General features: G+C 38.4%; 1 protein-coding gene across 5 annotated transcripts in view; it reads left to right on the forward strand.

The window, feature by feature from the left end:
- The first annotated feature begins 819 nt into the window (after window positions 1-819).
- MAP4K3 (mitogen-activated protein kinase kinase kinase kinase 3) overlaps window positions 820-17,623 on the forward strand; it is a 198,672-nt gene continuing 181,868 nt past the window's right edge. The window contains exon 1 of one of the 5 annotated variants that reach the window (XM_081264490.1): window positions 820-1,335. Coding sequence is in view for 2 of the 5 variants with exons in the window: in XM_081264487.1 (XP_081120613.1) it covers window positions 1,240-1,335 (96 nt within the window). In the remaining 3 variants the exon portion in view is untranslated. Of the gene's footprint in view, window positions 1,336-1,626; window positions 1,765-17,623 lie in introns of those variants that run through there. The other 4 variants (XR_014018527.1, XM_081264487.1, XM_081264488.1 and 1 more) reach the window with 4 other exon arrangements.

The raw sequence follows: 17,623 nt of genomic DNA on the forward strand, positions 1-17,623 counted from the left end.
CCGAAGTGGCCATAGCCTAGTTAATTAAAGGCTTTGGAACTGTCTAGTGGGCACATAACTGAGAAGAGAAAATGTATCCTCCATTCCCAACATGTTGTACTGTCCACAAAGTTTGAATGTAATGCTGGCAATCTAAGTCTTAAGGGTAGACCTTTTGTAGGTAAGCTAGCAGCTAAGGAGTTTCTGGATCATCACAAATTTACTTTTTAGGTGTGGGAATGGATGTGTTCCACGCTCCAACCTAGACAACCTCTCTTTTGCAGGCTTGACTGACAGTTTTGATAATCCAGGTCCTTCTGGGGAGGAAGGTCACTCGCTGCCTCGGTTCTGCCCTCTGTCTGCACCCCCCGCCCCCACGCGGGATGGTGGGCTGCTGCTCTGTATAATTCCCGTCTTCCCTGGAGCTTCCCACGCCCTACCCACACCACATGCTTTCTTGGCTGCCCTCCTGGCCTGCCCTCTTTTGCACTCTGGCAGGCCTAACTCCTAGGGTCCAAGTGTGGCTAATTAGAGCAAGCACAGCTCACTTCCCTTAGGGCTTTCCTGTGAGTAGGGCCTTCCCACAATCTCAGAAAGGGATTAATAATCCTACATTAGCTGCTTCTAAAATGAAGTTTGTGACATTTTCTTGCAAATTAAAACTATACTGCCTACTTAGGAATACAGCATGACCAACTTTATTGTGAGGGGAGTAAGAAGCTACTTTCTCCATGATCTCGCAGTCCTCAGCATCTCGCGGTCGCGGCCGAAGGCAGGTCAGGTTCGGTGCGTTCTGGCGGCCCCAAGTCCGGCTGGCGCTCAGAGCTAGGGCGCGCGGACCGGGTGCGCGCGGGGCCTGGGAGCGCTCCCTCTGGGATTGCGGCTGCGCAGTCAGGTCGGAGCCGGGAAACGGGAGGAGGTTGGAGCAGCCGGAGTAAGGGGAGGGGGAGGGGGAGGAGCGGCGGAGGCGGAAGCCATGTTGGAGTTTTACCCGGAGCGAGGGGCTGCGAGCGCTCTCCTCTCCTTGTGGGTGTGACCCGGGTTCGGCGCGGCGGCAAGCCGCAGGGGGGGGGGCGGGGACGTTAGGCAGGTCGTCGTCGTCTGCCGCGGCGCGAGGGGAGGGCGGCCGCAGCGTGGAGCCGGGCGATTGTGACCGCCGGGGGAGCAGGGGGCCCGCTGCGGCGCCCACTCTCCGTGTGGCCCCCTGAGCGCCCCCCCTCCCCTGCCCGGGAGGGAGGCGGGGGGCACCCGGGGCCCGCCATGAACCCCGGCTTCGATCTGTCCCGGCGGAACCCGCAGGAAGACTTCGAGCTGATTCAGCGCATCGGCAGCGGCACCTACGGCGACGTCTACAAGGTACGGGCAGGGGCCGCGCGCCGGGGGCCGCGGGGTGCGGATCCGCAGCGGACAGGGCCGGGGGCGCCGCCGAGCCTGGGCTGCGAGTCCGCGCTGCAAGTGCTCGGGAGCCTGGCGCTGGGGGCCGCGGCGGCGGAGGAGGAGCGGGCGCCTGGGGCTCCGCTGTCTGGGACGGAACAAAGAGCCAAATGCTTGACCCCGAGACAGCCTAGTCCTTACCTGAGCTCTCTCCTGGATGCGGATTTTGACACCTCCCTTCTGCGCATTTCCAGGGGAGGGCTGTACTGGAGCGGGCCACAGTTCTCCTGGTAGTGCTGAGTGGGGCCAGGCGGCTGTTGCATTGGCGGTGTCGGTGCGACGAACCCGACCAGGGGTCTTGGCGTTTGTCAAACTGCGTGCTGCTCGCGAACCTGGGATCGCCTGCTGTAGGTTGGGAGCTGCTGCCCATCGGGCCTGGTGGTCCTTATTACATTGGGCAGCCTCTGTCGACAGTCCTCAGCCTTTACCTTTTTAGTATTCGCCTGTCCGGTCCTTTAAATTTTTCTAAGACATGACTTTCTTTTGTAAAAGAGATCTAGTTAGTATTTTTTATTTTATTTTTGGAAGAAAGAACAACTTTGTATTCTCCAAGTTGAACTGGACTATGATCCCATAGAAACTTGTTTTTGTCAGTGACACATGGGAATCGTTCTTTTTTTAAAAAAAAATTTTTTAAGCGAATCTAGTACTTAGTAAAGGAAGGTACTGGTTTGACAAAGTTAGAATTCAAAGTCCATTCGTAGTACAGCATTCCTGTTGTAGAGGGATCACTTCTAAATGTGGGAAGATAAATCACTCTTCCCTAGCCAGCTCAACTCTTGGCCTCTCAGAGACTGCCAAGAAGAGCAGAGGCTTGTGCCAAATGTGGCAGCAGTCTTGATTTAGTTGCTATCTTCTTACTGGTAACTGAAGTTGAACTCCTCTAGTTTCACTTAACACCTGAGGATGCACAAAGAAACTTAACTTACATTGGAAAATTTAGTTTTAACTTTATTTTGCCCACAAGTAAACAATTGTTTTTTTCTTTTGCTTCAATAAAATGCATAAGGTAACTTAGATATTTAATACCGTGTGTTGTGTAGCTAGTGTTCTGCATTAGTCTTGTTTTGTTAATGATTTGCTTTTCTCCCCTTATGAATCTTATCATTCTTCTCCATGGACAATACAGGTGTAGTGAGTACCCCCCATCACTTAAATATATATAAAATCCTGGGCATCTAAGTACTTGGGTAGATGGTCCTAAATCCTACTTGGTTTGTAGTTTTTGGACAAGAACAACATTAAGCAATTGTTTACTTTTTTAATTGCAGTTTTATTTTGTGCTGCAGAGAAAGGGAACCTGGTTGTGAGGGCAAGAAACAGGAAGATCTGATTTTGTCTGGAGGGTCAGAGGATCATCACCTTTCAGCAGAGATTGGAAGAACTAGGCATTGCTTAGAGCAGAGGGAGAGGGAATGATGCCACATAGAGTGAGCATGATTCTGAGGCCAGAAACACTGGTAAGGATTTGAAAGAACTGTATGGCTTGAACAGCCAGAGAGAGGTTGGCTCTAAATCTTGCAGGCCTTTTAACTCTTGTGAGGAGATTGAGTTTCTTGGTACAATGGAGAAACATTGCAAGTTTTTTTATTATTATTATTATTTTCTTGTTATTGGTGGTACTGGGCATCAAACCCAGGGACACTTTACCACTGATGTACATCTTCAGCTATTTTTAAATTTTTTATTCTAAGATAGGGTCTCACTAAGTTGCTGAGGCTGGCCTCAAATTTGTGATCCTCCTGCCTCAGCTTCCTGAGTTGCTGGAATTATAAATTTGCACCACCACACCCAGGGATTACAAGGCTTTTAATGGAGTCAGATTAGATTTGGATTTTTAAAAGCTCTCCCTATTACAGTGTGAAGAGTGGATTGGAGGGGAAGAGTAGTTAGGAGGGAATTGGGATCATTCTGGAAAGAATAATGATGTTTTGGATTTTTTTTTTTTTTAACATTTAGTGATTTTTCATTATGTGCCATTTTAATTTCCTTTTATTTTTCTTCTTTTTTCTTCTTAGTGGTTATCATTCTTTTTTTTTTTTTTTTTTTGGTGGTGCTGGGGATTGAACCCAGGTCCCTTTGTATGCAAGGCAAGCACTCTACCAACCGAGCTGTATCCCCAGCCTAATGTTTTGGAATTTTTTGATGACTGTGAAACTAGAAGTAGATGGATACAGGTAGCTGATTGATGGCTGGTTGGTGGAGACCAGTTATATTTAGTTGAAAAGTTAACTAAAACTTTATAAATGTATGTGTCTTAGGTGTTAGTTTGTACAGTAAGTTCTTTATAGGAATAATTGGCCATGTGTTTAAGAAAATAACTGATAGTTAAGCCACTTGATTAAAAAGTTTAAAAAATTAGAGCCTGTAATTTTCTAAGGACTTCTAAATGCAATAGAGGTATAATAAATTGATTGATGTTGTCATCCCTTTAAAATGACAATGTCAGCTAGCATTTTTTCAGTGCTTATTATTTTCCAGGCACTTTTTAAAGTTTTTTTGTACTGAACACTAACAACCACCTTGTGAGAAAGATGCTATTATTAATTTTACTTTGCAGTTCAAGAAACAAAGGCACAGGGAGGTTAAAGTAACTTGCCAAATTTGGTAGGTGCAAAGCCAAAATTTGAACAAATTAGAGACTCTATTCTCAGCCAACAGGAAGTACTGATTCTTGAAAGTTAGAACATGGCAGATATATAGATCCGAATTTCCAGTAGAGAAACTGAGGCACACATTTATTTTAGCATTTGAGTTGTAGCAGTCTTCTGGGATAGTATGGATCCTTTCTCCCCACCTTTTTTATTGGTGCATTATAATTGTACGTTTTGATGGGATTTGTTTTATATATTCATGCATGCACACAATATAACAATATAATTTGGCCAGTGTCACTTCCCAGCACTTCCCCCCCCCCCTTCCCACCCAGTGGTCCCTTTCCTGTACTGATCTCCCTTTGAGTTTTAGGAAATTCACCTCCACTTTTGTTTTTCTTTTTTCTATCTTCTATCTTCCCCATATACAAGAAAACATATAACCTTTGACCTTTGGAGTTTGACTTATTTCACTTAACATGATGATCTTTAGTTCTAACTTTTTTCCAGCAAATGCCCATAATTTCATTTTTCTTTGTGGCTGAATGAAACTCCATTGGGTAGTGTGGATCTTTAAGTAGTAGTTAAAACTCCTAACTCCTACGGTGCAGCCAAGGCTGGATATTTCTGTACTCTGGCAAGTAGACTTCAGATAATAGATTATTGATTCCTGAGTGCCAGACTCTTCCAATACCAAGAAGGACTCAAAGTAGAGAAATTCTGTGTGTGTGTGTATTTTTTTTGGGGGGGGTGGATTATACCCCCTGCATGCTAAATAACCCAGAGTTTAAACTATTTGAATTTTTTTTTTTCTGTAATCAAGTTCAGGCTATAAAGATACATATTTTTCACATTTGTTTTGCTTACATTTTTCTTACTTATACAAATCTTGTTGATTAGTTCCAGAGGAATGCAGTTTGTTCTCAAAAGCCAGTATATGTGATTTGCTTCCTAATTTGTCATTGTTTAGATACTAAAAATGGAAAGATCAGATTAAATAAATAAATTATTCCTAATTATCTGTAGTAATACTTGGGAGGTTGGTGTTTTAAGGGATTTTTATCTTGAAAATTGTACCCTACCCACTGTAATATTTATTGTATTTAAGTTGGCTGTTTAGTTACAAAGTACTAAATCAGTATGTGGAGTAACTGGGATATATTAGCTATGCAATTTTACAAAATTGCTTACTTCTCAGAGGTGTATTCTTGTGACACTATTATTACCATCATATGCTCTGCTTTTTTTTTTTTTTTTTTTTTTTTTTTTGGTGGTGGTGGTGCTGGGGATTAGAACCCAGGGCCTTGTGCATGCAAGGGAAGCACTCTACCAACTGAGCTATTTCCCCGGCCCATATGCTCTGCTTTTGGTGTTAAATGTTGAGTTTTATTGAACTAATTAGTTACTGTTTTTTTTTTTGTTGTTGTTGTTTTGTTTTTGCGGGGTGGGGCAGTATATCATTGCAAATATACTTTTCATTTGCACAGTGTTAAAATACTTGAAGGCCAGGCATGGTGGGGCACACCTGTAATCCCAGAGGCTTGGAAGGCTGAGGCAGGGGGATTGCAAGTTCAAAACTAGTCTCAGTAATTTTGCTAGGCTCTAATCAACCTAGGGAGACCCTGTCTCTAAATAAAATATAAAAAAAGGCCTGGGGATGTGGCTCAGTGGTTAAGTGCCCCTGGATTCAATCCTGGTATCAAAAAATAAAATAATAAAATGATTTTAAATACCTGAAGATACAATTAAAAAAGAAAAACAAGCAAACTACTTACTTTGAAGTGCCCTACAGGCATTATCTGTCATGAAATATCTGCAGCCAGGATTACCTAGGGACCTAGAAGCTAACAACTAGAGCTGTATGGTTGGGCCTCAGGGGACCCATGAAGTGCTCTAAAATTAATAGGCTTAATGTGTATATTTGTGTTTTTCTGAAGAGATGGTAAATGACCTTCGTTACATTCTCAAAGAGGTCCCTGATCTATCAAAAAAAGAGAACAAATGATCTGAAGGTTTGTCATTTTAGAGAGTTTTCTTAGGAAATCTGGTAGTTCTGTATTTAGCATGTCAATATCCAATATGATTTGACATACATTGTACCATCTTTTCTTGGGTGATTTTCCAGTTTAATTTATGTTACTCGTACCTTCAAGGTCTTCACGTCCCGACTTGTTCTGGGTGTATTACTAGAAATAGTATCTGTGTGGCCTCATGGTTTCCCCAGATCTTTATTCATCCTTGTGCTTTCTTCTTTGCTGTAGCCCATTGTCTCCTGGAGACCTTATCACAGTCTTCAGCTTCCTCCAGTGTAAGCCTTTCCAATCAATCAACTTTTGTCAAAAGCTCTAATATTGATGGCTTGAGTCCTTAGAGTCATCTTTTACTTCTTGGACTTATAGACATTTGCCACATTCTGTACATAGCATTTTCCAAAGTGTGGTTGGGATGCTTCAGGAAAAGTCACAGTATAAGAATATCAAGACTCATTAACTCCTGTGGCAAAGAAACTTGCTAAACTTTGTTTAATGGGGCAAACTCCAAGCTTAATTTTATTATGGGATTCTTTTTCTCTGTAATACCTATTGCTCATCCTTAGTACTAGTGTCTTGTAGAACATGCTTTGGAAGTGTTGATATTGATTTTTTTTTTTTTAATCTACATGTGTTTGGAAAGCCATTCCCTCTGAAGCAGAGGCTGTTATATTGCTAAGCTCCAAGGTTGCATTCACATGTAAGTAGATTGGAGTTTATGAAAGCCTACTGAAGAAATACTGAGGAATAAGCAGTGGTATCAGGAATTAACTTACATTTACAGAATTGCATGTTGCCTTATTTTAACTCTCATCTTTCAAGGTGTTGTGATTAATGTCATCAAAGACCTAATTCTTTCATCATAGCCAACATTTGTAAAAACCTTTCTGGAAAATTCACTTTTTTTTTTTTTTTTTAAATCTTCACTTCTGATGAGGAACTTGAAAACCTTAAGCATTTAGAAAAGACCTGAAACTAAACATGGTTAGTTGGGGTTATGCTCACTTTTACTTCTTTGGAGGATAAAGTTTAGGGAGGCCACAGAAAATGGTCTTGAACTTCAGAAAGGTCTTTTCAAGTTGAAGGTGAAATTTCTTAGCATAAGTAGCTATTTAAGATGGAAACTCAAGAGTTGGTACAGATCTGATTCCCTGAAGGAGATACTTACCTCCAAGCCTTGTTCTGTGTGTGCATTTATTTGTGGAAGCATGTCTAATTCATTATTTTGTATTGCAGATGGATAGTTTGTTCTCTGAGAGTGCACTGAACCACCATCCTACATTGAACAGCTATAATATGAAAAATATGTTAGGGACTGTGAGTGGTAAAAATGATACTTGATATTTCTAGGAACATAAAGTGCTTTAGCTATTATAGTTTGGGATTAGAACCTTGCTGGTTTCCTCATTTCTGTCACAGTGAATGTCTTAATAGCTGAACGATTCCCTGGGTGCTCCATAATCTTCATGGCTGACTTCTCTGTAGTTAGAAGCAGGGTTCTGGAGCCAGACTGCCTTGTTTCACCACCTGCCAGCTCCATGACCTTGGGCCAATTACTTAATCCCTCTCTCTGTGCCTCCATTTCTTCAGCTGTAAAATGAAGATACTGAAAGTGTTTAGGACAGTGCCTGACACACGATACTCAGTCATGGTCAGTCACTATTAGTATTTAGTAGTAGTATTGTATTTTTCTCCTGCTGCTGTTTTTCTTACCTACTCTCTTCCTCATTCTCTGTCTCAGGGTTATTGCACTTTCCACTTCTTCCTAAAGTCCCCTTTCCACTTCTTCCTAGAGTCTCCTTTTCTCTCTTCCTTTCCTGATACCTGTATGGTGTGCTGCTTCATTTCCCTCAGATCTCAGATGTTCAGATTAATATCATCAAAGACTAATTCTTCCATTGTAGTCAGTGTTTGAGAGTTTAGATGTTGCCTTTTAGTAAGTCTGTTCCTTATTAAACAGTACTCCTCCCGCCATTTTTTTTTTTTTTTTTTTTGTACTAGAGATTGAAACCAGGGGTGTGCTTTACCACTGAGCTACATCCCAGCTCTTTTTATTTATTTATTTTTATTTTATTTTGAGATAGGATCTCTAAGCTACTGAGGCTTCTATAGGTTACTGAGGCTGGCCTTGAACTTGTGATCCTCCTGTCTCAGCCTCCTAAGTCTCTGGGATTACAGGTGTGCACCATTGTGCCTGGCTACTGTCTTTTTAAGTTTGTATAATTTGGGGGGGGCCCTCATTAAGAAAAAAAAATAGAATAAGAAATTTGATACAAAATGTGTATTTATTTAGAATGAAAAAAGATATCCCAAGAAAATATGGTCATCTTAGAATCAAGCCCCTTTCTCTTGAGAATTCTTTAGGCCTCTAATCAGAAATGCTCACATAAAATGCTTCCTGATAGCAACCTGGCTTCTCCTCTCTACCTGTCCCAGCAACTTTTAGCAATCAGAGAAGCCCTTGCAAATGCAGGGGCCTTTTTTGTTGTTAACTTCATAGAAAGTTAAGCTCTGCTCTTTGTCTACTGTTCCATAATGGTGCATATTTCAACGTATTTATTTATTACCTGTCTTTTCCCACTAGAGAGTATTTTGTTTTGTTCATTGCTGTATCCTGAGACCCTAGAAGAGTGCCTTATACATGTTAGGGCCTTAGTAAATACTTATGGAATGAATAAATGAACTGACATGAAAGGAACTAACCACGGCTACTTGGGTTTAGAGTACTTGTTTCTTGCTGGCAGATATCATAGTAGACTTTATAGAGGCAGTGGGGTTGGACTTGACCCAGCGCTCTTCAAGTAGTGGTACAGAATGAGTTAAATGTTTTGTATTATTAGTCCCATACTAAATCAATAGGTTTATTTTGAGTACCTTTTAAACTGAAGGCTTTTAGTAACTAACTATAGTTTGAGTATCCAGAATCCCAAAATTCAAACTCCAAAATGCTCCAAAATCCAAAACTTTCAACTGATACTACAAATGGAAGACTCTATTATACATGATCTCATGTGATGGATTATGGACAAAATACAGATGCAGTAAAAATATTGTATGAAATTACTTTTAAGCTGTGTGAATAAGGTAGATAAGAAATATAAATGAATTTCATGTTTAGACTTGGGTCTTATCCCCAAGATATCTCATTATGTATATGCAAATATTCCAAAATTCTAAAAAAAAAATTCCAAAACTCAAAACATTTGGTCCCAAGCACTTTGGATAAGGGATATTCAATCTGTAGTGAATATGCCAGTAGGCTATTATTTGTTGCTTTTTGAAAATATGATTAAATTGGGATTTTAGGAAGAGGACTTTGTTCACCAATACAAAGAGGCCTTAGATTCAAGAGATGAAATCATGTTTCGTTTCTGCTTTAGGTTTGCTTTTTTTAAAGGCCTTTTTTTAATCTGGAAGATGCCATGTTTCAGAGTTCCAGCTGCCATGACCTGAGATTACAGGTTTGAATTCCTAATGTAGCAATGTACTGACTACCTTGGTCCTTAAACTCTGTGGCATTTTAGATCTGTAGCATCAATTTAGGTATGTTCATCAAATGAAACATTTTTGTTGTTTTTGTTTAAACTCTAAGAAATTTGAGATTGTCAGAACATTCTTTTTCCCTGTATAGATTGTCCACTTTTTTTTTTTTGCTCAAAGGATCTTTTCTTCATTGCCTGTAGACAATAGGACAACGTTTAACATTCAGAGCACTGCCCTTTTTGCCCTGTCTCTAAGGATAAGTAAGAGTGAGATTGTTAGAAAGCAGGAGGGAGTGGGGGACATTCCAGGTGGGTGAAGGCTTGGAGACTAGAAAATAGGATCCCCTAATGAGCAAGGCTTGTGTTTGTGAGCATGGAGAAGGGTTCAGGGTTCCTAGGTAAGATAGGGCCAGTTTCCACACTTGTTGAAAACCATGTGAAATTCAGATATGAAGGAGTAGGATGTAGGGAGCACTGAAAATGTCTGTATAGGATTAATAATGTTGAAAGTGGTCAGTTTTATTCTGACTAATCATAATGAGAATGGATCAGAGAGGAAGGACAATATCCACTACATAGATTCTGTGATTCTCAAGTTTTTCTAGTTTCAGAATCCCTTTACACTCTTAAAAATTATTAAAATCCCAAGGGTGTTTTTTTTTCTTATGTTATATCTATTACTATCTGCCATATTTGCAATGATATCTGAGGTATTAAAAATATTACTGTGTGAACAGTAAGCCTATCATATGTTAACATAAATAACATTTTAATGTAAACCAACTGAAATTTTTCAAACCCCCACATTAGGAGAGTGGCACCATACATTTTGTAAATCTTTATTCTCTAGATAAATAGAAAACAGATTCTCAATTCTGCTTTGTCAATCAATTGATTTTTGTTTGGTTGATTTCTGTGAAGAAAATATGGTGTCCCTCATGTATGTATTGGATAGCCTTTTCAGACAATTGTGATATTCTTGTCTGATACTTCCTTACAGTTTAAGTGATAGTTACTTTTTTTCCCTCTACCCCTGTACTGGGGATTAAACCCTTGGCCACTTTACCACTGAGGTACATCCCCCAACATTTTTTATTTTTTATTTTGAGACAAGATCTTGCTAAGCTGCTGAGGCTGGCCATCCTCTTGCTTTAGTCTTCTGAGTAGTTAGGATTATAGGTGTGGGCCACCATGCTGGGCGACAAGTGATAACTTCTTAAAGATTAGTTGTAATATGAAATATGAGACCTTTTCAGTGAACCTTCCTATCATTGTTAAAATGCTAACCATCTGTCTCTTGAACTTAGACTAATCTTTTTTATCCATGAATGATTTTTTTTAATGTCATGCATTGGTCATTTGGAAAATACAGGTTCACTGAGTAACACAGGATCTTCAAGAGTTGCCACACTTCACTATATAGTATCAAAACTCATCACTACTCTCATCAGAAAAGTCTTTTAAAGTGTTGATGGTAGATATAAGTTTTTCATGATTCCAATTTCTGCTCAAAAGTACTAGGTTCGTCATTTGAAACAGATATTGTCAGTCATTTTCATTGAAGTTACACATTGATTTAGTTCACTTTCAGGAAAATATCTGTCATGTATCTAATTGTGAATAATGACAGTTTGTTAGTCATTCTATTGAGTACAAATGATGTTCTGTGAAACAGCAGCCAGTTGCACTTGCAGCTCACGATCATAGAGCAGCTGCTCTGTAGCTAATGTTCTTTGTGCACACTTACAGTTTTATCCCAAGGAATGTTAAAATGGCCAGTATTCCAGGGTCAAAATTGAATAAAAATCTTCACATTTATGCTTTGTTTAAGGACATTCTTAAGTGACACTGTATTTCTCCTCTTGGAATGCATGATAATGATGAGCACAGTGACTGCTGGTACATTGTGGGACCACCTCCTTTAGTTGTTCTCAGGTACCAGCAGTTCTGTGACCCATGTTTTTGCACTGTAGTGCAAATGTCAGCATGCTAAAAGGGAACAAATTTTGTTTTTGTATTGTTAAATAGTTTTGATCTCTCAGACCCTCAAAAACAATCTCAGGGATTCCCAGAGATTTACGGAACTGTTCTAGAAGATCATGTGGAATAAATAAAGGTTGAGGTAAATGAGAGGGCCAGACAAGGCAGAGAGAAGCAAAAGAATGGAACGACCAGATGAAAAGATAGTAGTAAAAGAGTGGAAAGGAAAGACCAGAGGACAAATTTGAGTGGGCTTTGTGGAGAAATACAGGAGAGCAGAAAGATTATTCAAAGAGGATTTAAGAATTTAAGTCTGGTACAAATAGGAACACATAGTAGGTGCTTTCTAAATGTTTGTTCACATAAAAGTGGTAGCATGATGTCCATTAATGACCAGTAAAGTTGAGTAGTTTATTATTTTGGATAGATTTTATTTTGATTTATTTTATTAGAAAATAAAGAGATCTGGAATTTTTAATTTTCTTGCTGTAGTTACTGTGAAACACTAGTACATAATGTTTTTCTTCATCTTTCTGAGGAAAACAGAAGTTCTTTAGCAGTATCTTTAGGACTAACTGATGGATCAGTGCCTTTCTCTGAGCTCTTACTGAAGGATTATGTGAAAAGGTACATCCTGTGGAGAATAGTGCAGATTTGGAGGGTCATTTGTACAAGGAATTAGCAAGTGGAATCATAAAATACAGGCTACATATTTTATTCTGGCATAAATTTTAAAAGTGCTTCTTATTCTGATTGTAACATACACATCTTTTAAAAAGTAGACAATAAGCCAGGTGCAATGGCCCACACCTGAGGCAGGAGGATCACGAGTGGGTTCAAAACAAGCCTCAGTAAAAGTGAAGTGCTAAGCAACTCAGTGAGACCTTGTCTGTGAAACACAAAATAGGGCTGGGGGTGTGGCTTGGTGGTCCAGTGCCCCTGAGTTAAATCCCTGGTAAACAATACCCCACCCCACCCCTGCCCCCCAAAAAGTAGACAATAAGAAAACAGCTAAAATATATTAAAATACTAAGAGATACTCCTAATATTTTAATATATTTTTTCCATTTTTTGTAGACAAGTATTTTACAAAACTTGTAAGCTTGCTGTCATATATTTTTAAAGTTAGATGATAGTTTACTTACAATGAAATGCACAGATCTTATGTGTTTTCAGTTAGACGAGTTTCAACAAATGTATACAACTGTGTAACCCCATCTCTTTTTAAAGATAAAACATTTCCTTCACATCAGAAAATTCCTTTGTGTTCTTTCCCAGTTGGTCACAGCTACCACTGCCATGTCTACCCCATCCTACCCCACCCAAGGTTACTGTTCCAAACCTAGCATTGTGACAACTCTTCTAGAACTTTATGTAAATGAATCATGAATGAATTACCTTGGCACCTTTGACAAAAATTGACAGTCCATGTGTGGGCATATTAGACCCTGTTTGATTTCGTGAGCTGTATGTCTTCTGTACTTTCACCAGTACCTCACTGACTTGCTTAGTATAGTTTTATAGAAAAAGTCTTGAAATCAGGTATTGTGAATCCCCAATTTTGTTTCACTTTTCAAAATTGTTTTTCTTTTTTAGGTCCTTTACTTTTCATACGAATTCTAGAAGCAGCTTTTCAAGTTAAACATAAAAGCCTCCTGGGATTTTAACTTTTTATTTAGAAATAAGTATAAACTTATAGGAGTTTCCAAAAAGAATACATAGAGGTCTTATGGCCCCAATAGGAAACTTTCCCCATTGGTGACACCTTTACATGACTGTAGTACAAAATCAGGAAACTGATTAGTACGGTTAACCAAGTCTTTGTCATATTTTACCAGTTTTCCATGCATTTGTGTATAATTTTGTGATGTTTTATCACATATATTGCCCGCTGGGATTTTAATATGGATTGTGTGAGGTCTGCAACCCAATTTGTGGAGCAATAAGATCTTAATAGCATTGAGCCTTCTGATTTATGAATACATTTCTCTCTTTAGGTCCTTACTCATTAGATCCTTTTACTCATTATTTTTTCCTTTTTTTGATAAAGGAAAATTTTGATAAATTTTATCCCTACTGTTTTTTTTTTTTGACACTGTTATACAGGAGTTATAGAATACTTCAAGGTAGTAAAGTAATGATAATGTGAGCCACATTTTCAGTTTCTGTTAAAGTCCTTACTATGTTAATGATGTCTGACTTTGTTTGGCTTACCTTATTCATTTTTAGCCTCAACATATGGACTTCTTTTAAATTGGCAAAAATGAAAAGAAGACAGGGAAAATGACTATTTTAAAAGATATCTACTTTTGGAATGTATCCAAAGACAAAAGCAAGGACCTTATAAACTTGGTTTATATTTATATATGAGATATAGTATATATTTGTATGTGTATGTTTTGCAAAAATTTTTTTTAGCATATGAAAGGAAAATATACTTAAATTTTGCTTCATCCTTAAGCAAAAAATAATGCTGCTAGATTGTTTGTAAGACCCTAAAACATTCTTTTGATTTTAAGGAACTTATGCTCTGATCTATAGGAACTAATTATACATAAATAGAACATCTAAGGAGCATTTCTAAGGTAGTATTTTAACAATTAGAAAAGAGCAATAAAACTATAAATGGTATAGAAATTTCATTCAAGAGAAAGCTTACTTCTTAGGAGAGCAAATCTTAACCTGGCACTTAAAAAGGAAAAATTTGGTTTGTATTTATTTGAATTGGTGAAGTCATTCCAAAAGAGTGAATGTGGATAAGAATACTGCTGTGGGACCAAAGTGGGCATCAAGATATAATAGATGACTATTCTTAATAAGGGGCCCATTGGAAATATTCCCATTTCAGTGGTCCCAGTAATGTCCATAATAGCATTTTTCCCCCACTCCAGAATCCAACCAGGATGATACATTGTGTTTTAGTTTCCAAGACTCTTCAGTTTTTCTCTCTCTCTTTTTCTTTCTTTTTTTAAGAGAGAGTGAGAGAGGAGAGAGAGAGAATTTTTAATATTTATTTTTTAGTTCTCGGCGGACACAACATCTTTGTTGGTATGTGGTGCTGAGGATCGAACCCGGGCCGCACGCATGCCAGGCGAGCGCGCTACCGCTTGAGCCACATCCCCAGCCCCTCTTTTTCTTTTTTGTTTAATTTAGAATAGTTTTTTAGCCTTTCTTTTTCTTTTCTAGACAATGACATATTTAAAGAGTATACACCATTTCTGTTATAGAATGACCCCTTATTTTGGGAATGTCTGGAGTTTCCTTTTTTTTAAGTTACTTGGTTTTGGCAGAAATTGATATGTGGTATTGTGTCCTCAGTGAAACATATCAGGAGGTAAATGATGTTAATTTGTGCTATCATTAATGTTAACTGATTGCTTGGTTAAAATGGGGCTGCCAGGTTTCTTTATTTTTAAAGTTATTTTTGCCTTTTGTAATTAATAATTTGTGGGGTGATGCTTCGATATTTCATAATATCTCAGTCCCCATTTGTACCCACTAATTTTAGCATCCATTGATGATTCTCACTTAAATTATTACTTTGATGCTTGCAAAATAATAATTTTCAGACTCTATTAATTTCTTTTTCAAGCATCGATTGGTATTTTTCTGCAGAGTTTTTTCTTCTAAATTTGTTTGTTTATTTTTGGATTCCTGGGTTTTAATTTAATCACTGTCATTTATTTTGATCATCACACTATTCAAAATTGGCTACACGAATTCTCTTAGTTCAGGCTGCCATAACAGAATGATAGACTAGGTGACTTAAACAACAGAAATGTATTTCCTCATAGTTTTGGAGGCTAGAAGTTCCAGGATCATGGTACCACCATGGCTGGTTACTGGTGAGGGCTCACTTCCTGTTTCACAGACAACTGGTCTTTTACAAGTATGCTCACACACTTAGGGTAGGGAGAGAGAGTGAATCTGCGTGTGCAAGCTCTCTGCTTCTCTTCCTGTAATCCATTTATGAGTGTCACACCTTTATGACCTCATCTAAACCCAGTTATCTCTCAAAAGCCCCATCTCCAAATAACATCACATTGGAAATCAGGCTTCAGTTTAGGAATTTTGGAGAGACACAATTTAGTCCCAGTAGCAGATTCCTTTGCATTCTTTTTCTTTCTCTTTCTTTTCTTTTCTTTTTTTTTTTTTTTTTGGTACTAGGGATTGAACTCGGGGGCTCTCAACTATTGAGCCACATCCAGAGCCACATTTTGTATTTTAGAGACAGGGTCTCAATTAGTTGCTTAGCACCTTGCTATTGCTAAGGCTGGGTTTGAACTCTGGATCCTCCTGTGTGCCACTATACCCGACTTCCTTTGCTTTTTACATTTTAACAATTAGATTTCCAGAAGGTCTATTTTATTCTTTTTCAAGTATACACTTTTTGCATGGATTCTTGTTGTTTGGAGTTCTGACTCCTTTTATAACTTTAACATTCTCTTTATTAAAAGTGTCATAATTTCAAAGTTTGGAGTATTTAATCTTGTTATTTGTTGGTTGTGGGCTCTTACTCAAGGTGGATTTTTATTTTAATTTTGAATTCATATAATTTTTTTCTTTAAGAATCTTTGTGGCTCAAATTGGGGGAGAGTGTATGTGCCCTTCCAAAACACTTTTGTTTTTGCTTCTTCCAGAACCCTCATGAAATCTCCTTGGTCTGAGATTAATTTTCATGTTTACTCTTAGTTTGAAATTTCCTACACCTTATGGATTTTGCATATTTGAGCCCCACTCTTCTCCCTCTATGTCATTCTTAACAGGCAGCAGGTTCTTGGTTCTAAATTCCTAGAGGAATTGCTACAAATTGCTCCTTATTCAGAGCCCAAGTAGAGTCAGATTTTGTTATTATCCTCTTGTGCTTTTGTGTTATTTTAAAAAAAATTTTAATTTTTAAAAATTGTTTTTAAAATTGTTTTTGTTTTATTGAGGGCATAGTCTCTTCCAGATTCATAATGTTATTCAGGGGACTTTGTTCCAGTTTGCCATTTAGTGAAGGTCTATTCACCGGTACCCAAATGATTTTTTAAAATCCTAAACATTTGGAATGTAATTGGAATCATGAAAGCATCTGGGATGCAAACTCAAGTCTACCTTTCCCCATCTTTCCCACTCTTATCTTTAATCCCTGCACATTCTGGTGGAAGCCTCAACTCTGCTCACTATTTTATCTTGCATTAGTGTGATATATTGTTAACATTGATTAATATTGACACATCATTATGACTAAAGTCCATAATGTACAGTGGGGCTCATTGTGTTGCAGTTCTGTGGGTTTTGAAAATGTATCCATCATTATAGTACACCGAACAGTTTTCACCGCCCTAAAAATGACATGTCATCTTGCCCTCCTTTCCCGTCACCCCCCACCCATCCATTCCTGGCAATTACTGTCCAGCCCGCGTGCCCCCCCCCCCCCCCCGTAATTTTTTTGTTTTCCACAATATCATATAGGGGAATCATGCAATATGTAGCATTTTCAGGCTGCTTTTTAAAAATGAGTGCTGTTCACTTAGCTATATACATTTAAAGTTTGTCCATGTGGATTTTAATGGCTTGATTCTCATATCTTTTTATTTCTATTCATGATAATGGTTTTACTTATTTATTTACTTACTTGCCTATTAAAGGATATCTTGGTTACTTCCAAGTTTTGGAAATTATGAATAAAGCTGCAATGAAAAATCCATGTGCAGATTTTTATGTGGACATAAGTTTTCAACCCTTTTGGGTAAATACTAAGGAGTACAATTGCTGGATTTTATGTTAAGAATGATTTTTAGCTTCGTAAGAAACTACCAAATTGTATCCCAAAGTAGCTATACCACCTTTACCACTTTACATTCCCACTCACAGTGAGTGAGTGTTCCTCTTGCTCCACATCTTCGCCAGCATTTGGTATTGTCAAGAGTTTTTGATCTTGGCCAGTCTAATTAGGGGTGTAGTAGTATCTCATTATTCTAATTTGCAAACTTCCAGCAGCATATAATGTTGAGCATCGTTTTGAATGCTAGTTTGCCTTTTTTTCTTTTTTCTTTTTGTAAGATCCATTGAGATCTATTGCCCTTTTAATAAGGAATGTAGGATTATTTTTTTTTAATTTATTTTTTAGGTGTAGATG

This window comes from Spermophilus citellus (genome assembly GCF_964194105.1).
Source record: "Spermophilus citellus genome assembly, chromosome: 13".
Classification (NCBI taxonomy): domain Eukaryota; kingdom Metazoa; phylum Chordata; class Mammalia; order Rodentia; family Sciuridae; genus Spermophilus; species Spermophilus citellus.